This window comes from Scyliorhinus torazame, chromosome 16, assembly GCF_047496885.1.
Source record: "Scyliorhinus torazame isolate Kashiwa2021f chromosome 16, sScyTor2.1, whole genome shotgun sequence".
NCBI lineage: Eukaryota > Metazoa > Chordata > Chondrichthyes > Carcharhiniformes > Scyliorhinidae > Scyliorhinus > Scyliorhinus torazame.
This window is the reverse complement of record NC_092722.1, coordinates 199454826-199482394: the sequence shown is the minus strand read 5'-3', so window position 1 is coordinate 199482394 and position 27569 is coordinate 199454826. Positions and strand designations below refer to the sequence as shown.

Sequence of the window (27569 nt, the reverse complement as noted above, 5' to 3'; positions counted from 1 at the left end):
CACACATAGATTCCCTTGCCTATCCTTCACAAGGCCAACCCTTTCCCTGGCTACCCTCTTGCTTTTTATGTACGTGTAAAAAACCTTGGGATTTTCCTTAACCCTATTTGCCAATGACTTTTCGTGACCCCTTCTAGCCCTCCTGACTCCTTGCTTAAGTTCCTTCCTACTTTCCTTATATTCCGCAAAGGCTTCGTCTGTTCCCAGCCTTCTAGCCCTGACAAATGCCTCCTTTTTCTTTTTGACGAGGCCTACAATATCTCTCGTTATCCAAAGTTCCCGAAATTTGCCGTATTTATCCTTCTTCCTCACAGGAACATGCCGGTCCTGAATTCCTTTCAACTGACACTTGAAAGCCTCCCACATGTCAGATGTTGATTTACCCTCAAACATCCGCCCCCATCAAAGAAGATGGAAGTATTAATGGGAGCAAACTTAGCGATAGGAAAGAATGACACAGGTTTAATTAGCAAGCGGTTCCAACACACAATACACGGAGGACAGCACAGACCATAAAAACAGTATCCTTTGACCCGAGGAGCTAAGAGCGAGCTGGAGATGACAATCAAGGAATTAGAGCAGCAGGGGATTATTCAAGAGGTCACATATGCCTCGACAAATAGTCCAATTGAAGTAGTAAGTAAACCAGATGGTACATTTAGGATGGTAACAAATTACAAAGCTCTAAATAAAGTCACAAGTAAGGATAAGAGATATTTGATAAATCCACAAACTGCCTTAGAGCAAGTAGCAGGAAAAATTTACTTTCCTAGTATCGATCTGGCGAATGGATTCTGGAGTGTTCCATTAGACCCAGACAGCAGGGAGAAAACAGCATTCGCCTTCGGCACTAAGCATTACATACATTGTAGACTGCCTCAGGGATATGTTAATTCTCCAAAACATTTTCAGGCAATAGTCAGGGAACTGATTAAAGACGATTTGGCTTTAGTTTATATCGATGATGTATTAATTGGAGATGACGATCAGGACAAACATGTGGAAAGAGTGGCCAGGATTATGAAGACACTTCGTGAAGCAGGCTTTAAAATAGGACTAAAGAAATGTCAAATTGGGAGAAGCGAAGTCAACTATTTAGGTTATTCAGTATCGAAGGAAGGCCAGTGTTGAAATGAGGAAGAAGGTCACTGAAATTACAGCGCCCGTTTCGAGAAAAGGGGTTCAAAAAATAATGGGAATATTGGGATATTTAAGGCCAGTAGTGAAGGACCTCAGTCTTTATGCTAAACCCATTTATGAAACGTTGAAAGGGGATTTTATTTGGCCAGCGAGGCCCAGAGGGGGTTAGATCAGTAAAAGCAGCAGCTGCAATATCGGGACCATTAGTTGGGGGACAAGAAGAGGATGATTTAAGCATTAAATTAGACATATATAAAATGGATATGGTATGGTGCTCGCTAATCATAGCAATCAGACACCTATCAAACATCTGACAGGTAACTGGTCGAGAGCTGAACAAAAATTTTCAGACATCGAGAAATGTCTGGCAGCTATAACAAAAAGAATAGAAGAGATAGAAAACTTGTCGGTTGGTTAGAAAATTTATGTCACAACTGAGTTTTTGGGATTAAAAGAGCTAACCAAGAGACAGATTTGTCAGCAAGGCGCGAATACAGCTCGATGGGAGAGATGGGAAACCATTCTTCTAAACCCTGACTTAATGTTTATTCATAACATTAAAAAGGGACAGAAACTTGATAAACCAGTTAGTAAAACGGAGTTGGTGAATGCTTGGGTATCATATACTGATGGTAGTAAAGTCAAGGAGGACGAAGAACAAGCCAGATGGGCATTCATTTAAAAAAATTCAGGAAAGAAAGTCGTGGAGGAACAGGGAATAATCATTGGGTCAGCGCAGACAGCCGAGGTAGAGGGAGTATTGCAAGGGTTAAAGGAGTGTCAGCAGAGAAAGCTGCAGGAAGTCACCGATAGCTTTTTTGTGCAGCAAGGATTGGAGAAAGAATTGAAGTTTTGGAAACTAAACGGTTGGACGAACGGTAGAAATAAACTACTGGAACAGAAAGAACAGTGGGAAGAGATTGATAAAATTTTAGCAGATATGGAAATACAGACAATTCATCAAAAAGCACACACAAAAGGAACTGGGGAACTGTGTAAGGGGAATCAGGAAGTGGATGAATTAGCCAGAATTAGAACGATAATCTTGGAGACTCTTGGAAACACAGCGGCCGACCTTCAAATGGTAATTAAGCAAATACATGAAGCCACAGGGCATGGAGGTCATGTTGTGGTCGCAAGGGAGTTGAAAAAGTTAGGAATTAAAATAGCCTATTGGAGACAACACTTAACGACAGTAAGGGGAAAATGTGAAAGATGAATGGCCTGTGGAGGAGAGGGAATAAAACATATTGGAGCATAAAAACTGAGAAACCAATGCAAGGATGGTCAGTAGATTATGCAGGACCACTTTTTCCTAGAAAAAGGTCATTTGTACTTTTTAGTCAAAACTGATAGCTGCACAGGAGAAAGTGACCTCAGAGCAACCAGCAAAGCAAATGGAGTCACTACCAAAAAGGTATTGGCAGAAATGATGACCTTAAAAGGTAGACCAGAATCGATCCGGATGGACAATGCGTCGCACTTTAGAAATAATACCGTTATTAACTTTTGTGCTGACAGAGGAATAACAATCAATTGGGCCGTGAAATGTGAGCCTGAGAGTAATGGAATGGCTGAGAGGTCTGTAAGAAAAGTAAAGGATTGGATCATAAAGAATCAGAATGATAAAGGCTGGGATAAAGACATTGAGAGAATAGTATTTGATCTTAATAGTAATCTCGGAACCTCTGTCTCCCAGGGACAAGGGGACCCAAGTGAATCTGGAAATTATCAAGTAGGAGAGGAAGTGTGGGTGAAGCTACCAACTAAAACTGCAGGAAAAATAATCAGTGAAGCTGTAAAATGTAAAGATAAGATTGTTCAGAATCTGGGTAAACATACAGTTGAATTAGAGAAGCCTGGTGTCTGGAGCAATATAAATTGTATCACGATTAAAACACATGACTCAATTGGTGGGAAGACAGTGAATTGAAACCTGTTAGCAGCATTGATTGGACAGATGATTAAGTTAAAATGTCATGTTTGGAACTTACCTTCGTAAAAATCCGGTCGTAATCAAAATAAAGTAATTAAAGTAAATGCAGTAGCAATATCAGGAATGTATCAGGGTTAGGTTTCAATGATTGGATCACTGAGTGAGCAAAAGAGGAGGAGTTTGAGATTCTTCGAATCTCACTCAGGGGTGCAATGACAGAAGGAGGCAGATTTAATTGTATGAAGGGCAGAAAGGATAAGGAAGATAAACCAGTTCAAAAAGAAAAAGGAAAGAAATGGTAGCAAAAGAAATCCGGAGGTCGTGGAGAGGGCACTTCTGGAGAATCCAAACGAAGATAGAAAGTACAAATTGAAGATTCGGGCCCTCCACCCTTGACCTGTTCATTTGATTTTTCAGATGGAAAAAATAAATAACAAACAAACCAGTTCACAAGAAGGAAGAGAACTGCACTCCAGAGAAGAATGTTTTGGACAGGATTGGGGGGGGGGAAACTAATGATACAATTGGCTACATATTTGAGAGAATTAAATGACAAGAGCCCGGAGGAAAACTTTACGGGTTAGAAACAAATCAAAATATTAAATTATTACTGAACAGTGAAACCTCCGGTCAGACATCTCTAACTGGACATCAACTGATGGATGATCTGCGGTCTCCACGGGGTATGTACTACGCGGTGGAGTTATTAAGGGTCTCGGCAGACAGCAGTGACTGACGAGGAACCCCAACATGATAAATGACAATAGTTTAAGAACTTTTGTAGCTTGATGCCACGGTGGGAAAATTATTACCAATGCAGCAAACAATATTGCATTGAAGAGCTATAATCGTTATTAAGGAAGAAATGTCATGTAAATTGGTAGGGACTGTTATGTATGATAATGGGGATATGTATGCCGTTCAAGAACTTGATCAGCATTTCGAAGATGTGTGCATGTTTTAATAGAGGGGGAATAGTAGTAGTTTAGTGTGTTTTCTTGATTTAACTGCAGAGAATATCACAAATAATATTGATGTTGTTTACACGCCATATTTAGTATGTAATGACTATTGGTCCCAAAGCCACGAAGGGATGTGTCGATATTGTACTTTATTTTTAATATTGAAATTGTGATAACAGTTGCAAACATGTAAAGTTGTAACACACAGTCTATTTGTGTGGTTAGGTAATGAGTTATGTATTAAGATAAGACTTAATTTTTTTTTTTTTACTATGTATTTAACAATAGGGAGAATTTATTTGGAAAAAAGAAAAGTGATAGTTCGATGTGGTTTTGCGAATACTGTTGGCATATTATGTTGCAAACGTTGTAATGGAAAATATACGCATCACAGACGAATGGGATTTGATGGAAATTTGACAGAAATATATTCTCTCATGTACACCAGGGGCTGGCAGACATACATGGTTCAGGACAATGTTAGACATTGATGTGAGGAAGTCAGGGATAGAAGCAGGATCAAGTGAACCTTTAAAATTAATGAAGCGAGGGAATCAGTGGGTGGTACATGATATCATAATTTACCATTCCAATGAGAAACGGAAAGCAATTTGGATGATGGAAAAATGAGACACTTGACAGCCAGTGATGGACAAAAGACCTTTTTGGTGACTGATGGACTGAGTTATGTGCTGTTTCTAAGGGACATGAGGAAGCTTTTACGGTGCTGCTACCCCATGGAAGTAAAATGCTTTGGAGGTAGTGGAACACACGCATATAGCTATTGCGTTACCATCCTGAGCAGCTATGGGTCACATAAGAAGATAAGAACTAGGAGCAGGAGTAGGCCATCTGGCCCCTCGAGCCTGCTCCACCATTCAATGAGATCATGGCTGATCTTTTGTGGACTCAGCTCCACTTTCTGGCCCGAACACCATAACCCTTAATCCCTTTATTCTTCAAAAAACTATCTATCTTTATCTTAAAAACATTTAATGAAGGAGCCTCTACTGCTTCACTGGGCAAGGAATTCCATAGATTCACAACCCTTTGGGTGAAGAGGTTCCTCCTAAACTCAGTCCTAAATCTACTTCCCCTTATTTTGAGGGTATGCCCCCTAGTTCTGCTTTCACCCGCCAGTGGAAACAACCTGCCCGCATCTATCCTATCTATTCCCTTCATAATCTTATATGTTTCTATAAGATCCCCCCTCATCCTTCTAAATTCCAACGAGTACAGTCCCAGTCTACTCAACCTCTCCTCGTAATCCAACCCCTTCAGCTCTGGGATTAACCTAGTGAATCTCCTCTGCACATCCTCCAGTGCCAATAAGTCCTTTCTCAAGTAAGGAGACCAAAACTGAACACAATACTCCAGATGTGGCCTCACTAACACCTTATACAATTGCAGCAGAACCTCCCTAGTCTTAAACTCCATCCCTCTAGCAATGAAGGACAAAATTCCATTTGCCTTCTTAATCACCTGTTGCACCTGAAAACCAACTTTCTGCGACTCATGCACTAGCACACCCAGGTCTCTCTGCACAGCAGCATGTTTTAATATTTTATCATTTAAATAATAATCCCTTTTGCTGTTATTCCTACCAAAATGGATAACCTCACATTTGTCAACATTGTATTCCATCTGCCAGACCCTAGCCCATTCACTTAACCTATCCAAATCCCTCTGCAGACTTCCAGTATCCTCTGCACTTTTTGCTTTACCACTCATCTTAGTGTCGTCTGCAAACTTGGACACATTGCCCTTGGTCCCCAACTCCAAATCATCTATGTAAATTGTGAACAGTTGTGGGCCCAACACTGATCCCTGAGGGACACCACTAGCTACTGATTGCCAACCAGAGAAACACCCATTAATCCCCACTCTTTGCTTTCACACCTTTTGCAATCCAAGTGAAATAAAAGTTACTTTACAATAAAGTCATAAACTGTTAGAAAGATATATAAACCCTGAGAAAGGGGACGGTAGGCAGAGAAGGAACCAGAGAGGCCCAAGAGAAGCTCAGAGTCAGCGAGTAGAACAGCAAATACATCTGAGGAAGACCAAAAGCTAAAGAAGAGAGATGTCAAGGTGGACCCGAAGGTCTCTTCAATCAACCAGGATAATCCAGAAGCAAGACTTTTTAACTTTTCGGTAAAGACAGTGATTGCATCTTTTAAAAAGAAAAAATATAATAATAAAGTAACGTAAAAGTTTTAACCTGGACTTCCGGGTGCGGCGATGACCAGCTAAGTTGCACGTTTCGGCACCTCCCGTTTCAACGGACTTTTGGGCTCTTATCGGGAGCCCCAACAGAAATTTTCAAAGGCTAAACCCAGTGTGAGGCGACATAGGAAGGAGTCCCCCCGGGTGTGGATGGAAAGAAGTGATAGTAGTGGCCAGATTGTGGAGGATCCTCTGGAGCAGTGACAGAGAAGAGAAGGGAGAAGCAAGATGGCGGCTGAGGGAGCCCAGTTGGTATGGGGCCTGAAACAGCAGGAGTTCCTCCGGCGATGTGTGGAGGAGCTCAAGAAGGAGGTGTTGGCGCCGATGCTGCAGGCGATTGAGGGGCTGAAGGAGACGCAAAAGACCCAAGAGATGGAGCTCCGTGGAGTGAAGGCAAAGGCTGCCGAAAATGAGGCCGAGATACAGGGCTTGGTGGTGAAGACGGAGACGCACGCGGCGCTACAAAGAGGTGTATGGAGAGATTGGAAGCCCTGGAAAATAGCTCGAGGAGGAAGAACTTAAGGATTTTGGGTCTTCCCGAAGGGGCAGAGGGAGCGGACGTTGGGGCGTACGTGAGCGTGATGCTCCATACCTTAATGGGAGCTGAGGCCCCGACGGGCCCCCTGGAAGTGGAGGGAGCGTACCAGGTCCTCGTGAGAAGACCAAAGGCAGGGGAAATACCGCGAGCAATAGTGGTGAGATTCCACCGCTACAAGGACAGGGAGATGGTCCTGAGATGGGCTAAGAAGACACGGAGCAGCAGATGGGAGAACCATCTACCAAGATTGGAGTGCGGAGGTGGCGAGAAGGAGGGCGAATTTCAATCGGGCCAAGGCGGTGCTCCACTCCACAGGAAGAAAGTGAAATTCGGAATGTTGCAGCCGGCACGACTGTGGGTTACACACCAGGGCAAACACCACTACTTCGAGACGGCAGAGGAGGCGTGGATATTCATTCAAGAGGAGAAGTTGGACTAGATTTGGGAAAGGATGTTTGGAATGAAGTGGCAAGGAATTGTAAATCAGATGGGGGAATTTTTTCCCCGCGAAGGGGGGGGGGCACGAAGAAATGTTGGCGCCGGTGGGGAAGTGGATGGGAAAGGAGAGAGGGAGCTGCGCCATTAGGGGCGGGGCCGAGAGAGAAGCACGGGCTCTGTTCCCGCGCTATGGAAACTGTGGCGGGAAAAGGGGGCGTAGGAACGAGGGGGCCTCACATGCAGGGAGGCTAAGGATAAATGGGGGAAGCCGAGGTCAGAGTTTGCTGACTCCGGGAAGCAATATGGGGGGTGCAATCAAGCTAGAGCGGGATCTAGCGGGGGGGAGGGGGGGGGGAATTAACTGGGTTGCTGCTGCTAAGGGGAAGGGGGAGCTGTTACGGGATGGGATGGTCGGGACGGGAGGGCGCCGTCTGGGGGACAAGCGGTTGCGTGGGAACCGGGTGAGGAGCTGCTTTAAAAAAGGGGATGGCTAGTCGACGATGGGGGGGGGGGTAAAGAGCCCCCCAACCCGGTTGATCACGTGGAACGTGAGAGGGTTGAACGGGCGGATTAAGAGGGCAGGGGTATTTGCGCACCTAAAGAAGCTAAAGGCAGACGTGGTTATGCTTCAGGAGACGCACCTGAAACTGGCGGATCAGGTCAGATTAAGAAAAGGATGGGTGGGACAGGTATTCCACTCGGGCTTGGATGCGAAAAATAGAGGGGTGGCAATACTGGTGGGGAAACGGGTATCGTTTGAGGCGAAGACCATAGTGGCGGACAGTGGGGGTAGATACGTGATGGCGAGTGGCAGATTGCAAGGTGAAGCGGTGGTGCTGGTGAACGCATATGCCCCGAACTGGGATGATGCGAACTTTATGAAGCGTATGTTGGGGCGCGTCCTGGACCTGGAGGCGGGAAAGTTGGTAATGGGGGGGGGGGGGATTTCAACACGGTGCTGGACCCAGGGCTGGACCGGTCCAGATCTAGGACCGGGAGGAGGCCGGCAGCGGCCAAGGTGCTTAAGGGCTTTATGGAGCAGATGGGAGGAGTGGATCCCTGGAGATTTACTAGACCGAGGAGTAAAGAGTTTTCCTTCTTCTCCCACGTCCATAGAGTGTACTCCCGGATAGATTTCTTTGTCCTGGGAAGGGCGCTGATCCCGAAGGTGGCAGGAGTGGAGTACTCGGCTACAGCCATTTCAGATCATGCCCCACATTGGGTAGATCTGGAACTAGGTGAGGAAAAGGAGCAACGCCCACTTTGGAGATTGGACATGTCGGCGGACGAGGGGGTATGTGGAAGGGTGAGGGGATGGATTGAAAGATATCTAGAGGTCAATGATGACGGAGAGGTCCAGGTGGGAGTAGCCTGGGAGGCGCTGAAGGCGGTGGTTAGAGGGGAGCTGATCTCCATAAGGGCCCATAAGGGGAAACAAGAGGGTAAAGAAAGGGAGAGACTGATTGGGGAGATTCTGAGGGTGGATAGGCAATATGCGGAGGCTCCGGACGAAGGGTTATACAGGGAAAGACGGAGACTACACACGGACTTTGACTTGTTGGCCACGGCTAAGGCGGAGACGCAGTGGAGGAAGGCACAGGGAGTACAGTATGAATACGGAGAGAAGGCGAGCCGGCTGCTGGCCCAACAACTTAGGAAGAGGGGGGCGGCGAGAGAGATCGGAGGAGTTAGAGACGAGGAGGGAAGGATGGAACAGAGAGCGGAGAGGGTGAATGGGGTATTTAAGGTATTCTACGAGAGGCTGTATAAGGCCCAACCCCCGGAAGGGAAAGAGGGAATGATGCACTTCCTAGACCAGTTGGAGTTCCCGAAGGTTGAGGAGCAGGAGAGGACAGGACTGGGAGCGCAGATTGAGGTAGAGGAGGTGGTAAAAGGAATCGGGAACATGCAGGCAGAGAAGGCCCCGGGACCAGATGGGTTCCCGGTGGAGTTCTATAGGAAATATGTGGACCTGCTGGCCCCACTCCTGACGAGAACCTTCAATGAGGCTAGGGAAAGGGGGACACTACCCCCGACGATGTCGGAGGCGACGATATCGCTGATCCTGAAAAGAGACAAAGACCCGCTGCAGTGCGGGTCATACAGGCCCATCTCCCTCCTGAACGTAGATGCCAAGTTATTGGCCAAAGTGATGGCGACAAGGATAGAGGACTGTGTCCCTGGGGTGGTGCATGGTGACCAAACAGGATTTGTTAAAGGGAGGCAACTGAATACCAATATACGGAGGTTGTTGGGGGTGATGATGATGCCCCCACCGGAGGGGGAGTCGGAGATAGTGGTGGCGATGGATGCAGAGAAGGCATTTGATAGAGTGGAGTGGGACTACCTGGGGGAGGTACTGAAGAGATTTGGATCTGGAGAGGGGTTCATTAGATGGGTTCGGCTCCTGTACGAGGCCCCGGTGGCAAGTGTGATTACGAACAGGCAACGATCCGACTACTTCCGACTATATAGGGGCACAAGACAGGGATGTCCCCTGACCCCGTTACTGTTTGCGTTGGCAATTGAGCCATTGGCCATAGCGCTGAGGGGTTCTAGGAAGTGGAGAGGGGTACTTAGAGGAGGAGAAGAACATCGGGTGTCATTATACGTGGATGGTCTGCTGTTATATGTCGCGGACCCAGTGGAAGGGATGCCTGAGATAATGCAGACACTCAGGGAGTTTGGAGAGTTTTCGGGATACAAACTGAATATGGGGAAGAGTGAACTGTTTGTGATGCACCCCGCGGAACAGGGCAGGGGAATAGACGAGCTGCCGCTGAGGAGGGTAACAAGAGATTTCCGGTATTTAGGGATCCGGGTGGCCAGGGACTGGGGAACCTTGCATAAGCTTAACTTGACACGACTGGTAGTGCAGATGGAGGAGGACTTGAAGAGGTGGGATATGGTGCCCCTGTCATTGGCGGGCAGGGTGCAGGCGGTTAAAATGGTGATCCTCCCGAGGTTTCTTTTTGTGTTTCAGTGCCTCCCCATACTGATTACAAAGGCCTTTTTTAAGAAGGTGGACAGGAGCATCATGAGCTATGTGTGGGCCGGAAAGACCCCAAGGGTAAAGAGGGGGTTCCTGCAGCGCAGTAGAGATAGAGGGGGATTGGCACTGCCGAGTCTGAGTGATTATTATTGGGCCGCTAAGTGTCTGTGATATGTAAGTGGATGAGGGAATAAGAAGGAGCGGCGTGGAAAAGGCTGGAGATGGCGTCCTGTAGGGGAACTAGCTTAAAAGCACTGGCGACGGCGCCGCTGCCGTTCTCCCCGAAAAGGTACACCACAAACCCAGTGGTGGTGGCGACTCTGAAGAATTGGGGGCAGTGGAGACGACATAGGGGAGTGACGGGGGCCTCAGTGTGGTCCCCGATAAGGAACAACCACAGGTTCGTCCCGGGAAGGATAGACGGGGGATTTCAATCTTGGCAGCGAGCAGGAATTGCGAAACTGAAGGACTTGTTCTTGGACGGGACGTTCGCGAGTCTGGGAGCACTGACAGAAAAATACGGGTTGCCACCTGGGAATGCATTTCGTTATATGCAAGTGAGGGCATTTGTGAGGCAACAGGTGAGGGAATTTCCGCAGCTCACGGCGCAAGAGATCCAGGACAGAGTGATTTCGGGGGCATGGGTGGGTGACGGTAAGGTGTCCGATATATACAGGAAAATGAGAGACGAGGGGGAGACGATGATAGAGGAACTGAAAGGAAAATGGGAGGAGGAGCTGGGGGAAGAGATTGAGGAGGGGCTGTGGGCAGATGCCCTAAGTAGGGTAAATTCCTCGTCCTCGTGTGCCAGGCTCAGCCTGATCCAATTCAAGGTACTACACAGGGCGCATATGACGGGGGCAAGATTGAACAGATTTTTTGGGGTGGAGGATAGGTGCGGGAGGTGCGCGGGAAGCCCGGCGAACCACACCCACATGTTTTGGTCATGACCGGTATTGCACGGGTTCTGGGTGGGTGTGGCAAAAGTGATTTCAAAGGTGGTGGGGTTACGGGTCGAACCAGGCTGGGGGTTGGCTATATTTGGGGTTGCAGAAGAGCCGGGAGTGCAGGAGGCGAGAGAGGCCGATGTTTTGGCCTTTGCGTCCCTAGTAGCCCGGCGAAGGATTCTACTTATGTGGAAAGAAGCTAAACCCCCGGGCGTGGAGGCCTGGATAAACGACATGGCAGGGTTTATAAAATTGGAGCGGATAAAGTACGCACTAAGAGGTTCGGCTCAAGGGTTCACCAGGCGGTGGCAACCGTTCCTCAACTATCTTGCAGAGCGATAAGGAAAATAGGAAAGACAACAGCAGCAACCCAGGGGGGAGGGGGGAGGGTACATTCGGGTCTTCGGGGTTTTTTGGTGTGTTGTTATATATTTGCTGTTCATATTTATCTTCTCAATGTTACTATTTCTTTTTGTTTTTTATTTGTGTTGGCCCTTGCTGTTAGTTAATATATTATTTTAAAAATGATGTATATACTGTTACAAAGTTGAAAAAATGGAAAATTCCTGGTTGATCGAAAAACTTTAATAAAATATATTTTTTTAAAAAGTTTTAACCTGAAACAGTGGTTATTACAAAGCCTACTTTACTTACTTAGCAACGCAGGACCCAGGATATCGATGTTACTAAGTGGTAAGTAGGTAAAATTCTTCTGTGAAGGTATGGGTTATACCGGGAGATAACTTGAAAACATGGTTTGACTTGAATAGCACCCACTGAAGCCTGTATCGGAGTCAGGGAGCAAGAATCCCTGTTCACCATTTAGAATATCGACCCGTTTTGGTATAGGGGGAATTCGAAGAAAATAGTGGTGAGTTTTTAACTTCAAGGTTCACTAGGTTGATTCCAGAGACGAGGGGCTTGTTGTATGAAGACAGTTTAGGCCTATACTCTCTCGGGTTTAGAATGAGGGGAGATCATATTGAGGTATACAAATGATAAAAGGCATGGTGGCAAGATAACACAGTGGTTAGCACTGTTGTTTCACCGTCCCAAAGTCTCAGGTTTGATTCCCGGCTTGGGTCACTGTCTGTGCGGAGTCTGCACGTTCTCCCAGTGTGTGCGTGGGTTTCCTCCGGGTGCTCCGGTTTCTTCCCACAGTCCAAAGATGTGCAGGTTAGGTGAATTGGTCATGATAAATTGCCCTTCGTGTCCAAAAAGGTTAGGTGGGGTTATTGGGTTACGGGGATAGGGTGGAGGTGAGGGCTTAAGTAGGGTGCTCTTTCCAAGCATCGGAGCAGACTCAATGAGCTGAATGGCTTCCTTCTGCCACGTAAATTCTAAGATAAATTCTATGATTAGAACATAAGAACATAAGAACTAGGAGCAGGAGTCGGCCATCTGGCCCCTCGAGCCTGCTCCACCATTCAATGAGATCATGGCTGATCTTTTGTGGACTCAGCTCCACTTTCCGGCCCGAACACCATAACCTTTAATCCCTTTATTCTTCAAAAAACTATCTACCTTTATCTTAAAAACATTTAATGAAGGAGCCTCTACTGCTTCACTGGGCAAGGAATTCCATAGATTCAAAACCCTTTGGGTGAAGAAGTTCCTCCTAAACTCAGTCCTAAATCTACTTCCCCTTATTTTGAGGCTATGCCCCCTAGTTCTGCTTTCACCCGCCAGTGGAAACAACCTGCCCGCATCTATCCTATCGATTCCCTTCATAATCTTATATGTTTCTATAAGATCCCCCCTCATCCTTCTAAATTCCAACGAGAAATTCTATGGATAAAGTAGACGTGGGGCGGATGCTTCCTCTTGTGGGAATCGAGAATGAACGTATGGAATGGCGGAGGAGGCTCGAGATGATAAATTGCAGACTCCTGCTCTGAGTTCTCAGGTTCGAAGAAAGAACTCTTCTGTCTAATTCCACCTTCCAGCTCTCGGTCTGTAGCCCTGTCGCTAACAGCACCTCAAACACAAATCTGGTGTTCTTGATTAATAAGGGGATTGGATTTGGATTTTGTTTATTGTCACATGTACCGAGATACAGTGAAAAGTAATTTTCTGCGAGCAGCTCAGCAGATCATTAAGTACATGAAAAGGAAAGAAAATACATAATAGGGCAACACAAGGTACATAAGCACCGGCATCGGGTGAAGCAGACAGGGTGTAGTGTTAATGAGGTCAGTCCATAACAGGGTCATTCAGGAGTCTGGTAACAGCGGGGAAGAAGCTGTTTTTGAGTCTGTTTGTGCGTGTTCTCAGACTTTTGTATCTCCTGCCCGATGGAAGAGTGAGTAAGCCGGGTGGGAGGGGTCTTTGATTATGCTGCCCGCTTTCCCCAGGCAGCGGGAGGTGTGGATGGAGTCAATGGATGGGAGGCAGGTTTGTATGATGGACTGGGCGGTGTTCACGACTCTCTGAAGTTTCTTGCGGTCTTGGGCCGAGCAGTTGCCATCCCAGGCTGTGATGCAGCCCGATAGGATGCTTTCTATGGTGCATCTGTAAATGTTGGTAAGAGTTAATGTGGACATTCCGAACTTCCTCAGGAAGTATAGGTGCTGTTGTGCTTTCTTGGTGGTCGACAGGGTGGACCAGGACATATTTTTGGAGATGTGTACCCCTCGGAATTTGAAACTGCTAACCATCTCCACCTCGGCCCCGTACAGTACTTTGCTTCCTGAAGTCAATGACCAGCTCTTTAGTTTTGCTGGCATTGAGGGAGAGATTGTTTTCGCTACCCCACTCCACTAGGTTCTCAATCTCCCTCCTGTATTCTGACTCGTCGTAATTCGAGATTTGGCCCACTATGGTCGTATCGTCAGCAAACTTGTTGCTGGAGTTGGAACCAAGTTTTGCCACGCAGTTGTGTGTGTACAGGGAGTATAGTAGGGGACTAATTACGCAGCCTTGCGGGGCGTCGGTATTGAGGACTATTGTGGAGGAGGTGTTGTTGTTCATTCTTACTGATTGTGGTCTGTGGGTCAGAAAGTCGAGGATCCAGTTGCAGAGTGGGGAGCCAAGTCCAAGGTTTTGGAGCTTTGATATGAGCTTGGCAGGGATTATGGTGTTGAAGGTGGAGCTGTAGTCAGTCAATAAATAGGAGTCTGATGTAGGAGTCCTTGTTGTCAAGATGCTCTAGGGATGAGTGTAGGGCCAGGGAAATGGTGTCTGATGTGGACCGGTTGCAGCGGTATGCGAATTGCAGTGGATCAAGGCGTTCTGGGAGTATGGAGGTGATGCTCTTCATGACCAACCTCTTGAAGCACTTCATTACGACTGAAGTCAGGGCCACTGGTCGGTAGTCATTGAGGCACGTTGCCTGGTTCTTCTTTGGCACCGGTATGATGGTGGTCTTCTTGAAGCAGGTGGGGACCTCGGAGCAGAGTAGGGACAGGTTCAAGAACACATCTGCCAGCTGGTCCATGCAGGCTCTGAGTGCACGACCAGGGATCCCGTTCGGATCATGGGTTATGGGGAGAAGGCAGGAGAATGGGGATGAGGAACATATCAGCCATGATCGATGGCAGAGCAGGTCTGATGGGCTAAATTGCCTAATTCTGTTTGTATGTTTTATGGTCTTAAGGCTTCCACAAAGAACTGTGAGCTTCGTTTCATTCATCTTCTTCATGGAAGAATAACTTAAGTGCTGTAACCACAATGTTTACAAACTTCAACCACATCAAAGAGAGTTCAGTGAATTCCTATCACAACACTTGAGCGATTTTGAAGTGCGAAACTGACAGCACGTAACTCTCTTTGATGTGGCTGATGTTTGTAAACATTGTGGTTCTCGCACTTAAGAGTTACTCATCCATGAAGAAGATGAATGAAGAAAGGCTGGCATCTGTGTTTGCAGAAGCTGTCAATCACAGTCCAAGACGAGAAATTAATGAATGAACATAGATTAGAGAACATAGAACAGTACAGGCCCTTCAGCCCACGATGTTATGCCGACCACTTATCCTAATCTAAGATCAACCTAACCTACACCCCTTCAATTTACTGCTGTCCATGTGTCTGTCTAAGAGTCGCTTAAATGTCCTTAATGACTCTGACTCCACCACCTCTGCTGACAGTGCATTCCACACACCCACCACTCTCTGTGTAAAGAACCTCTGACATCTCCCCGATACCTTCCTCCAATCACCTTAAAATTATGTCCCCTCGTGACAGCCATTTCCGCTCTAGGGAAAAGTCTCTGGCTATTCACTCTATCCATGCCTCTCGTCACCTTGTACACCTCTATCAAGTCACCTCCCTTCCTTCTTCGCTCCAGTGAGAAAAGCCCTCGCTCCCTCAACCTTTCTTCATAAGACATGCCCTCCAGTCCAGGCAGCATCCTGGTAAATCTCCTCTGCACCCTCTCCAAAGCTTCCACATCCTTCCTATAATACGGCGACCAGAACTGGACACAATATTCCAAGTGTGGTCTAACCAGGGTTTTATAAAGCTGCAGCAAAACCTCATGGCTCCTAAACTCAATCCCCCTGTTAATGAAAGTCAACACACCATATGCCTTCTTAACAACCCTATCAACCAGGTGGGCAACTTTGAGGGATTTATGTACGTGGACCCCAAGATCCCTCTATTCCCCCACTCTTCTAAGAATCCTGCCTTTAACCCTGTATTCAGCATTCAAATTCGACCTTCCAAAATGAATCACTTCACATTTATCAAGGTTGAACTTCATCTGCCACTTCTCAGCCCAGCTCTGCATCCTGTCAATGTCCTGTTGTAACCTGCAACAGCCCTCAACACTATCTACAACTCCCCCAACCTTCGTGTCATTGGCAAACTTACTAACCCACCCTTCCACTTCCTCGTCCAAGTCATTTATAAAAACCACAAAGAGCAGAGGTCGCAGAACAGATCCTTGCGGGACACCACTGGTCACCGACCTCCAGGCAGAATACTTTCTATCCACTACCACTCGCTGTCTTCTTTCAGCCAGCCAAATCCTGCCAGCGAGGGACTGGAGCATAGCATCGGAATCAGCCCGAATCGCGATTGTCGCTCCTGGTATCGCGAAACAGAGAAACCAGCCTCTTGTCTCTCTGCTTCTCTCAGATCCTCAATCATTGGACCCACATCCCATAACTCAAAATGAAATGAATGAAAATCGCTTATTGTCACAAAAGGCTTCAAATGAAGTTACTGTGAAAAGCCCCTAGTCGCCACATTCCGGCACCTGTTCGGGGAGGCTGGTACGGGAATTGAACCGTGCTACTGGCCAGCCTTGGTCTGCTTTCAAAGCCAGCGATTTAGCCCTGTGCTAAACTGGATAATATCGATGAATAATAAAACATGCGAGGGCACCAAAGTTCAATCTGAGACAAGGTGAAGAACACATGACTGACTGATGGGTTAGAAATCTCGTCATTGACACTAATCACAATTACCTTCAGTGTCTTGGTGAGCACCAGTTTCTGGACAAGGCCTATTGTCACCAGTATGATTACTACGAGGACCACAAAGATGATGATGAGGATCAGGAGCCGGCGCCGCCTCTGGTATTTTTCTGTAAATGAAGAATGAAAGTGCATGAATAAAATGCATGGCGAGGGTGGCAGGGTGGCGAGAGTGGTGAGAGTGAGGAGGTTGGTGAGGGTGAGGAGGGTGGCGAGGGTGGCGAGGGTGGCGAGGGTGGGGAGGGTGGGGAGGGTGGGGAGGGTGGCGAGAGTGTTGAGGGTGTTAGAAAGACTCACTTGGGCACAACATGGTTCTGACCCCTCTGTCTGTCTCTATGTCTCCTGTTAATCTGTCTCTCAGTTACAGGAGGATTTGTTTTAAATGTCGAACGTGGAGACCACTCTGACTGGTCTGTGCTGAGGCTTTGATGACTCAGCTCGCAGTATTTGATGACTCAGCTCGCAGTATTTGATGACTCAGCACGCAGTATTTGATGACTCAGCTCGCAGTATTTGATGACTCAGCTCGCAGTATTTGATGACTCATCTCGCAGTATTTGATGACTCAGCTCGCAGTATTTGATGACTCAGCTCGTAGTATTTGATATCTCAGCTCGCAGTATTTGATGACTCAGCTCGCAGTATTTGATGACTCAGCTCGCAGTATTTGATATCTCAGCTCGCAGTATTTGATATCTCAGCTCGCAGTATTTGATGACTCGGCTCGCAGTATTTGATATCTCGGCTCGCAGTATTTGATGACTCAGCTCGCAGTATTTGATGACTCAGCTCGCAGTATTTGGTGACTCAGCTCGTAGTATTTGATATCTCAGCTCGCAGTATTTGATATCTCAGCTCGCAGTATTTGATATCTCAGCTCGTAGTATTTGATGACTCATCTCGCAGTATTTGATGACTCAGCTCGCAGTATTTGGTGACTCAGCTCGCAGTATTTGGTGACTCAGCTCGCAGTATTTGATATCTCAGCTCGCAGTATTTGATGACTCAGCTCGCAGTATTTGATGACTCAGCTCGCAATATTTGATGACTCAGCTCGCAATATTTGATGACTCAGCTCGCAGTATTTGATGACTCACTTCGCAGTATTTGATGACTCAGCTCGCAATATTTGATATCTCAGCTCGCAGTATTTGATATCTCAGCTCGCAGTATTTGATGACTCATCTCGCAGTATTTGATGACTCAGCTCGCAGTATTTGGTGACTCAGCTCGCAGTATTTGGTGACTCAGCTCGCAGTATTTGATATCTCAGCTCGCAGTATTTGATGACTCATCTCGCAGTATTTGATGACTCAGCTCGCAGTATTTGGTGACTCAGCTCGCAGTATTTGGTGACTCAGCTCGCAGTATTTGATGACTCAGCTCGCAGTATTTGATGACTCAGCTCGCAGTATTTGATGACTCAGCTCGCAGTATTTGATGACTCAGCTCGCAATATTTGATGACTCAGCTCGCAATATTTGATGACTCAGCTCGCAGTATTTGATGACTCACTTCGCAGTATTTGATCCCACATTTGCATATTCTTCTATTTTTGAAGCATTCTGGTCACTATGATCCCTCAGCCAACATCACCAGAACAAAATATTTAGTCATTTTCTCTTTGCTATTTGTGAAATACATAGAAAACAGAAGCAGGCGGAGGCCATTCGGCCCTTCGAGCCTGCCCCGCCATTCATTCTGATCATGGCTGATCATCAAGTTCAATACCCTGATCCCCCCCCCCCCCCCATATCCCTTGATCCCTTTAGCCCCAAGAGCTGTATCTAATTCCTTCTTGAAATTACACAATGTTTTGGCCTCAACTACTTTCTGTGGGAGTGAATTCCACAGATTCACCGCTCTCTGGGTGAAGACATTTCTCCTCACCTCAGTCAGAAAAGGTTTACCCCTTATCCTCGGACGATGACCCCTAGTTCTGGACTCCCCCACCATCGGGAACATTCTTTCTGAATCTACCCTGTCTAATCCTGTTAGAGTTTTGTAAGTTTCTATGAGATCCCCTCTGTAGCCACCTGAGTTGGCCAAGTCCCGATTTAAAATGGAGACCAGCAAAGGCTGAAGGGAAATTCAGCCAACACAGGCCGAAACCAGCAGGTGCACGTTACTGTGTATTAAACCTGCAAAGCCCAGACAGCATCGATACAAGCAGCCATCTGCATAATAATGTAGCAGCCATCTACATACTGATGAGCGATCCCCAGGAACAATCGCAACATTTGGGACAAACAAAGCCAAGCCAGACTCCCCGGCGCCAGCAGGAGCCAACACAAAAGAGGTTAACGGACACCTCGAGACCGCCCATCGATCAGGGAACCGCTCCAGTATTGGAGAAATCGAACCAAGCAATTGGAACAAAGTCCAATCACTTGAAACCAGGTACGGGGTCCACCCTAAAAGGCGGGAAGCCCCTGGGGACTATAAAGTTAAGCCCCCAAATTCAAATCGTTCTTCTTGACAGGGTCACTCAGCAACGCGAACCAACCCTTGAGAGTGAACTATCCAAGCTGCCGCATCACTGAAGTAAGTCTCAAGTCGACGCTCGCTACGAGATAGGCGCTCCTAGCTACCAGTCCATACCGGCTTTGAATCCCGCAGACTCAGATTCCGACTGAAAGGCCATTTGTTTCCCTGACCTGGTGGGCCAGTCCGAAGTTAAGTATAGGCCTGTTAGTCGTAGAAGTAGCTTAGACGTAGAATTTGTGCATGAGTAGCGATTACTGTGTATAATAAATGTGCTTTGATTTAAATCTTACTAATCGGTGTATTGAGTTATTGATCATTACTTGAACTTGAACCTCGTGGCGGTATCATAAAGATACCTGGCGACTCGAGAGCAAAGGTTATAAAACAGAGCCAAGTGAACCAACCAAAAGTTAGCAAAACCTCTCACTCTTCTAAACTCCAATGAATATAATCCTAACCGACTTAGTCTCTCCCCATATGACAGTCCCGCCATCCCAGGAATCAGCCTGGTAAACCTTCGCTGCTCTCCCTCCATAGCAAGAACATCCTTCCTCAGATAAGGACACTAAAACTGCAAACAATACTCCAGGTGTGGCCTCACCAATACCCTATACAATTGCAGTAAAACATCTCTATTCCTTTACTCAAATCCTTTCGCTATGAAGGCCAACATACCTTTTGCTTCCTTTACTGCCGGCTGTACCTGCGAGCTTACTTTCAGTGACTGATGCACGAGGACACCAAGTTCTCGCTGAGTACCCACCTCTCTCAATTTACACCCATTCAAATAATAATCTGCCTTCCTGTTTTTGCTACTGAAGCGGATAACCTCACATTTCCCACATTATACTGCACCTGCCATGCATGTGCCCACTCACTCAGCCTGTCCAAATCCCGCTGAATCATCTCTGCATCCTCCTCACAGCTCACCCTCCCAACCAACTTTGTTACATCTACAATTTGGAGATAATACATGTTGCCTCGTCCAAATCATTAATAAATAATGTGAACAGTTGGGGTCCCAGCACAGATCCCTGCCATACCCCACTAGTCACTGCCTGACAATCGGAAAAAGACCCATTTATTCCAACGTTTTGCTTCCTGTCTGCTAACCAGCTTTCTATCCATCTCAAGACACTACCCGTAATCCCATGAGCTCTAACTTTACATATTAATCTGCTACGTGAGACCTTGTCGAAAGCCTTCTGAAAGTCTAAATAAACCACATCCACCTGTTCTCCTGGTCAACCCGACTATTACATCTTCAAAGAATTCCAGTAGATTTGTCAAGCATGATTTTCCTTTTGCAAATCCACGCTGACTTTGTCTGATTACCCCCCTGCTTTCCAAATGCTGTGCTGTGAAATCCTTGATAATGGACTCCAGCAACTTCCCTACATAAGGCTCACTGGTCTATAGTTCCCTGTTTTCTCTCTGCCTCCCTTTTTGAATAGCGGGGTAACATTCGCTACCCTCCAATCTGTAGGAACCATTCCAGAGTCCACGCCGGGTTCCCAACTGGTCAGACCGAATGTCAACCATGGGGTTGGGAACTCGGCCCAATGGGGGGGGGTGAAGCATCGCGGGAGGGCCTTCCAATGATGTGCCAGTGCTATTGCAACGCCACGCGATGCAATGACGCCATTTTTGGAGGGGGCGGAGACTCGAAAACTGTCATCAAATTGGCGTTGCGCCCGATTTGGGCGTGGGAAAGGATTCTCCGCCCGATCGGCGATTACGATATCGGTGTTGGGCAACGGAAAATCCCACCGCTTGATATCTTTCTTACATCTGGAAAAGATGAAGTTTACCATTAGAGGCTCACTGGGAAGTTTCTATCAGAGATGGCGGCCGTTCATCCTTTAAAGACCTGGACATGTTCGAGGGTTGGGCGGAGGTGTGGGGGGGGGGGGGGGGGTTTAGATAGCATAGGTTTTTTTTATCCATTGTATTTGTTAATCACTTAAAAAAAAATTGATTCAGTGTTTATATAATGTGTATATATATTTATTAACATGTATGTTACTGTTTATATTTGTTAATTTAATAAAAATACTTTAAAAAAAAAAATTGGAAGGCTATTGCATAATTGGAACACTTGGCTTTTTTAAAACAAACGTTATATGCTCATCGTGTGCTGTCAGCAAGATTGCAGTGAGCTGATCTACACGGTCCTTGCAGGGGACAGCTCTTTGTTTCAATCTTTTAATTGATGAGAAATTCTGATTTCAAGGTAAAGGCTAGTGATTTACTGGAATTTGGACACAATTAGCCGCTCTGCTCACAGGAGACCAGACTATCAATGTTTCCAGTCAATAACCCTGTCTGAACACAGCTGAAACATTAACCTTTGTGTTTCTGTCTCACAGGTGCTGCCAAGTCTAGGAAACAATTGTTTGCTATGAACTGTAACCTGTGCCACCCTGTCTGCTATCAGCAGTGTCTTTATAACATAAAGTAATCCATCTCCAGACAGTGACTCTGGCTCGCGAATCACTCTCACGCCACAGAGTGTAGTTGAGGATGGAACAAAATGAATGGGGCTTCCTGCTCAGGTCGATCAGCCAGAGCTTCCAGGAGAGTCTGAACAACACTTTCCATTTAATTCTGCAAACAACCTCCTTTATATATGCTTCGACAGCCCAGTTACTTTCAAATGGTGCAGGTCTAAGTGTCCAGTCCGACTTCCCTGAACATCAGGGTTATTTGCACAGAATTATCTTTCTCAAGAGCTCCCACACACTCACAAGAGGACAATTGCTACTGTGAAAGTGCCACACTCCCATTTCTCTCGCTGCCATGGAGACAGTGTCCTGCCCAGTTGACTGATGAGCCATTTTTGCACTGTTAAAGGGACAGCGGCTTTAATTGCTCTGACAATATTACTGTAACTCTCACAGGCACTCAGACGTGTAGCCCTTTTAACCGGACACCAAAACCAGTTCAAATTATCTTTAGCAACAACACTGGCATCTACCTGGCAAAGTAGAACATTCCACACAGCTCCAGGGTCCAAGGTTCAATTCCCGGCTTGGGTCACTGTCTGTGCGGAGTCTGCACGTTCTCCCCGTGTCTCCGTGGTTTCCTCCCACACTCCAAAGATGGGTGGGTTAGGTGGATTGGCCGTGCTAAATTGCCCTTAGTGTCCAAAAAGGTTAGGAGGGGTTATTGGGTTACGGGGATAGGGTGGTGGTGTGGGCTTGGGTAGGCTGCTCTTTCCAAGGGTCGATGCAGACTTGATGGGCCGAATGGCCTCCTTCTGCACTGTACATTCTATGATTCCTGCGAAGCTGAGCTGCAGTCTGCATGGCCTTGTGATGGAAGCAAGTGTGGATGCTGTAACAAAGTGGAAATGGAAGTCACAACAACTGCAATTTACACGGAGTATTGGACCAGTCCACAACAAACAGACCAAATACAATCTAGCCCATTACTGGTCTATCGATCTACTCTCAATCATCAGCATAATGATGACTGTGTCCTCGACAATGCTATTGTCATAACCTGCATGCGCACGGGATTTATGGGGTGGGACGATTGTATTACCCGTGTCCTTTGCGGAATACGGGCTTCCCCGCTAAGGGGCGGGGGAAGTTTAATTGCCATTTTATACAAGGTCAGCCAGTTCAGGACCGGCTGCGTCAGACCCGGCCATGTACCATCGGGAGCCGTGTACCATCGGGAGCCGTGCACCATCGGGGGCCGTGCACCATCGGGGGCCGTGTACCATCGGGAGCCGTGTACCATCGGGAGCCGTGTACCATCGGGAGCCGTGTACCATCGGGAGCCGTGCACCATCGGGGGCCGTGCACCATCGGGGGCCGTGTACCATCGGGGGCAGTGTACCATCGGGAGCCGTGTACCATCGGGGGCCGTGCACCATCGGGGGCCGTGCACCATCGGGGGCCGTGCACCATCGGGGGCCGTGCACCATCGGGGGCCGTGTACCATCGGGGGCCGTGTACCATCGGGGGCCGTGCACCATCGGGGGCCGTGCACCATCGGGGGCCGTGCACCATCGGGGGCCGTGTACCATCGGGGGCCGTGTACCATCGGGGGCCGTGTACCATCGGGGGCCGTGTACCATCGGGGGCCGTGCACCATCGGGGGCCGTGCACCATCGGGGGCCGTGCACCATCGGGGGCCGTGTACCATCGGGGGCCGTGTACCATCGGGAGCCGTGTACCATCGGGGGCCGTGTACCATCGGGAGCCGTGTACCATCGGGAGCCGTGTACCATCGGGAGCAGTGTACCATCGGGGGCCGTGTACCATCGGGAGCCGTGTACCATCGGGAGCCGTGTACCATCGGGGGCCGTGTACCATCGGGAGCCGTGTACCATCGGGAGCCGTGTACCATCGGGAGCCGTGTACCATTGGGGGCCGTGTACCATCGGGAGCAGTGTACCATTGGGGGCCGTGTACCATCGGGAGCCGTGTACCATCGGGGGCCGTGTACCATCGGGAGCCATGCACCATCAGCCTTGTAAATAAACCTTCATCTCTTTCATTCAACTCGGTGTGGATTCCATGTATCTTAATTGAAGTTACCAAGGGGCAGATTCTCACCCTGATCACTGGTGCTCAGCATTCCAACCTTGATCCAAACCTGGACAAAGCTGAATTTCAGAGATGAGATTAGCTGCTCTTTGACATCGAGGTTACATTTGACTGAGTGTAGAACCAGACTGCTCGTGTAAAACTAAGTGAATCAGAATCAGGGGGATAAGTCTCCACTGATTGGAGACATACACAACACCAAGAGAGTAAAGGTTGGAGGTCAATCATCTCAGCTCCAGGACATCACTGCAGGAGTTCCTCAGGGTCGTGTCCTCGGCCCAACCAGCTCCAGCTGCTTCATCAATGGCCTCCCTTCCGTCATAAGGTCAGAAGTGGGGATGTTTGTGGGTGACTGCACAATGTTCAGCACCATTCAGATAATGAAGCAGCCCATGTCCAAATGCAGCAAGACCTGGACAATATCCAGGTAATGACCATCTCCTACAAAAGAGAATCTCGCCATCTCCACTTGACAGTCAACAGGGTTTCCATCACCAAATTTCCCCCACAGTCAACACTCTGGCGGGGTAGCATTTATCAGAAGCCAGACATATAAATACTGTGGCCACAGAATCAAGTCAGAGGCTGGGAATCCTGCAGTGAGTAACTCAACTCCTGACCCCCCCAAAGCCTGTCCACCATCTACAAGGCACAAGTCAGGAGTGTAATGGAATACTCTCCACTTGCCTAGATGAGTGTAGCTCCAACAACACTCAAGAAGCTATAAGTCTATTTTCTTCCAAATGTGAATAGATCCTATCCCTCAGTATCTTCTCCAACAGTTTGCCCCACTGACGTCAAGCTCCCAGGTCTATAATTCCCTGAATTATCCCTGCAACCCTTCTTAAACAAAGGGACAACATTAGCAATTCTCCAGTCAAAACAAAGAACAAAGAAACGTACAGCACAGGAACAGGCCCTTCGGCCCTCCAAGCCCGTGCCGACCATGCTGCCCGACTAAACTACAATCTTCTACACTTCCTGGGTCCGTATCCCTCTATTCCCATCGTATTCATGTATTTGTCAAGATGCCCCTTAAATGTCACTATCGTCCCTGCTTCCACCACCTCCTCCGGTAGCGAGTTCCAGGCACCCACTACCCTCTGCGTAAAAAACTTGCCTCGTACATCTACTCTAAACCTTGCCCCTCTCACCTTAAACCTATGCCCCCTAGTAATTGACCCCTCTACCCTGGGGAAAAGCCTCTGACTATCCACTCTGTCTATGCCCCTCATAATTTTGTAGACCTCTATCAGGTCGCCCCTCAACCTCCTTCGTTCCAGTGAGAACAAACCGAGTTTATTCAACCGCTCCTCATAGCTAATGCCCTCCATACCAGGCAACATTCTAGTAAATCTCTTCTGCACCCTCCCTAAAGCCTCCACATCCTTCTGGTAGTGTGGCGACCAGAATTGAACACTATACTCCAAGTGTGGCCTAACTAAGGTTCTATACAGCTGCAACATGACTTGCCAATTCTTATACTCAATGCCCCGGCCAATGAAGGCAAGCATGCCGTATGCCTTCTTGACTACCTTCTCCACCTGTGTTGCCCCTTTCAATGACCTGTGGACCTGTACACTTAGTTCTCTTTGACTTTCAATACTCTTGAGGGTTCTACCATTCACTGTATATTCCCTACCTGCATTAGACCTTCCAAAATGCATTACCTCCGGGACCTCACCCATGCTCAAGGATGCTGCAAAGATATCTGTTAAGGCCCCAGCTATTTCCTCCCATGCTTCCCTCAGAAACCTGGGATAGATCCCATCCGGACAGGGCACCAATTTTAAAAGATGCCCCAATCTCCAAATTAAATTTAATGCGTCCCCTCAACGGACATCGGGAGCCCCCTGACAGTGCCGAGTGGCAGTGCCCCCGGACAGTGCCGGGAGGCAGTGCCCCTGGGGCCTACAGACACGCCCACCCCCCCGGCGCCCCCACACCACCGGCACCCCCACACCCCTGGCACCCCCACCCCCCCGCACCCCCACACCCCTGGCACCACCACACCCCACACCCCTGGCACCCCCACACCCCTGGCACCCCCACACCCCTGGCACCCCCACACCCCCGCACCCCCACACCCCTGGCACCCCCACACCACTCCACTAGGTTCTCAATGTCCCTCCTGTATTCTGACTCATTGTTGTTCAACACACCAGCCAGTTGGTCCGCGCAAGATCTAAGTGCATGACCAGGGACACCGTCCCGAGCTCTGATCGATCAAATCTGACACATTCGTCATGAAGATCTATCACACCGTGATTGGGAGTCTACCCCCTACCAGTCGTTTTAAACGAAACAGCCCTGCACAATTTCTTTGCCTGTGTGTTGGTTTCGAGATCCACAGCGGACCCGTGTGGTGTGTCACAGTCAGCAACACGTAGATGATCAAGGAAGTTACAGATGCTACAGCAAGGCGCATCGCTAGATGAGGCTTTCTTACAAAGAAGGTAGGCTGCGAGATTTAATGGCTTCACAGTCAAATCAGGCTTCTCAAGAGTTTAAGGTGCACTTGATTATAACCATGCGGCTTTAAGGGTTTATTTCAACATTAAAAAAAATTCATTTCCAGGATGTGGCCACTGAATAAGTCAGCATTTATTGCCCATCCCTAGGTGCCCATCCCTAGGTGCCCTTCAGAAGGTAGTAGTGAGCAGCTGCAGTCCTGAGGTGTAGGTACATCCACTGTGCTGTTAGGTAGGAAGTCCCAGGATGTTGCCCCAGCGACAGTGAAGGAACGGCGATGTCGGAGTGGAACCTCCAGGTGGTGGGGTTCCCAGGTATCTGCTGCTCTTGTCTGTCTAGATGGCAGTGGCCGTGGGTTTGGAAGGTGCTGTCTAAGGAACCTTGGTGAGTTACTGCAGTGCATCCTGTAGATGGTACACACGGCTGCTACTGTGCGTCAGTGGTGGAGGGTTTGTGGATGGGGAGCTAATCAAGCGGGGCTGCTTTGTCCAGGATGGTGTTGAGCTTCTTGAGTGTTGTTGGAGCTGCGCTCATCCAGGCAAGTGGGCAGTATTCCATCGCACTCCTGACTTGTGTTTGTAGAACAGGCTTTGTGGGGTCAGGAGGTGAGTGACTTACCAGACAGTTCCAAGCCTTTCACCTGCCCTGACATGATGCCTACATCACCCAACATCCCAGGTGCCAAAGTTCTGCATTGTTCCAGTTCATGTGGGTGACTGGCTTCTGGGTGCTGTTGTGTTATTCACCCTGGAGTAACACGGACTGCAACTGGATGCAGTTGTACTGGAAAGCCAAACTTAGACGTTGGTTCAATACGATTTATTGAACTTCTGTAACAGTGCACACAGCTGGCTGTGGGTTGACACTCTACTACTCCAAGTGTGCTAACTATAACTAACTAGACCAGACTAGCTCTGAGCCACGTGTAGAAGGTGCTAACTGATATATACACCCTGACTGTCACTACTGTTGTCACCAGTGGAAAGAGGTGGAGTGTTGATGCCTCGTGTGTTTTATAGTGGGAAACCCCCCTCCAGTGTTCTGTCTGGTGATTGGTTGTGTTCTGTCCTGTGTGGATGAATATGTAAATGGAAGGTGTCTCGCGTGCAGATACATAACAATATGTACAAGATAAATGTCTACAAGTCCAAACTTTGGGGCTGGCGTCGGATCCTTGTGGACCGCCTGAGAGGTGGAGGTGGGGACGACAGCGCCTTGACAGGCGGGATTGCAGCCAGATTGGAGGCCTCGTGGAGCGAGGTGTCCGGAGGCATAACAACAGCTGGAAAGGTGAGATTCGGTGGTGGGCAGGCAAGTTTGTGCGGTGCCCGTCTGCTGCGCCTGACAATGGAGCCATCAGCCAAACGAGCCACAAACAATTGGGAGCAGCCTGTCGAACAACAACAGCTGGGGCTGACCAGCCTCCATCCGGTAGCTTGATCCGAACAGCAT

General features: G+C 48.0%; 1 protein-coding gene across 5 annotated transcripts in view; it reads right to left on the bottom strand.

The window, feature by feature from the left end:
- Nucleotides 1-27569, bottom strand: part of entpd1 (ectonucleoside triphosphate diphosphohydrolase 1) — a 301969-nt gene that overhangs the window by 82010 nt on the left and 192390 nt on the right. For 4 of the 5 annotated variants that reach the window (XM_072479775.1, XM_072479779.1, XM_072479777.1 and 1 more), the window contains exon 2: nucleotides 16591-16709. The exons of the other annotated variant lie outside the window; for it this stretch is intronic. In XM_072479775.1, the coding sequence (XP_072335876.1) occupies nucleotides 16591-16709 (119 nt within the window). The remainder of the gene's footprint in view (nucleotides 1-16590; nucleotides 16710-27569) is intronic. 5 annotated transcript variants of the gene reach the window in all.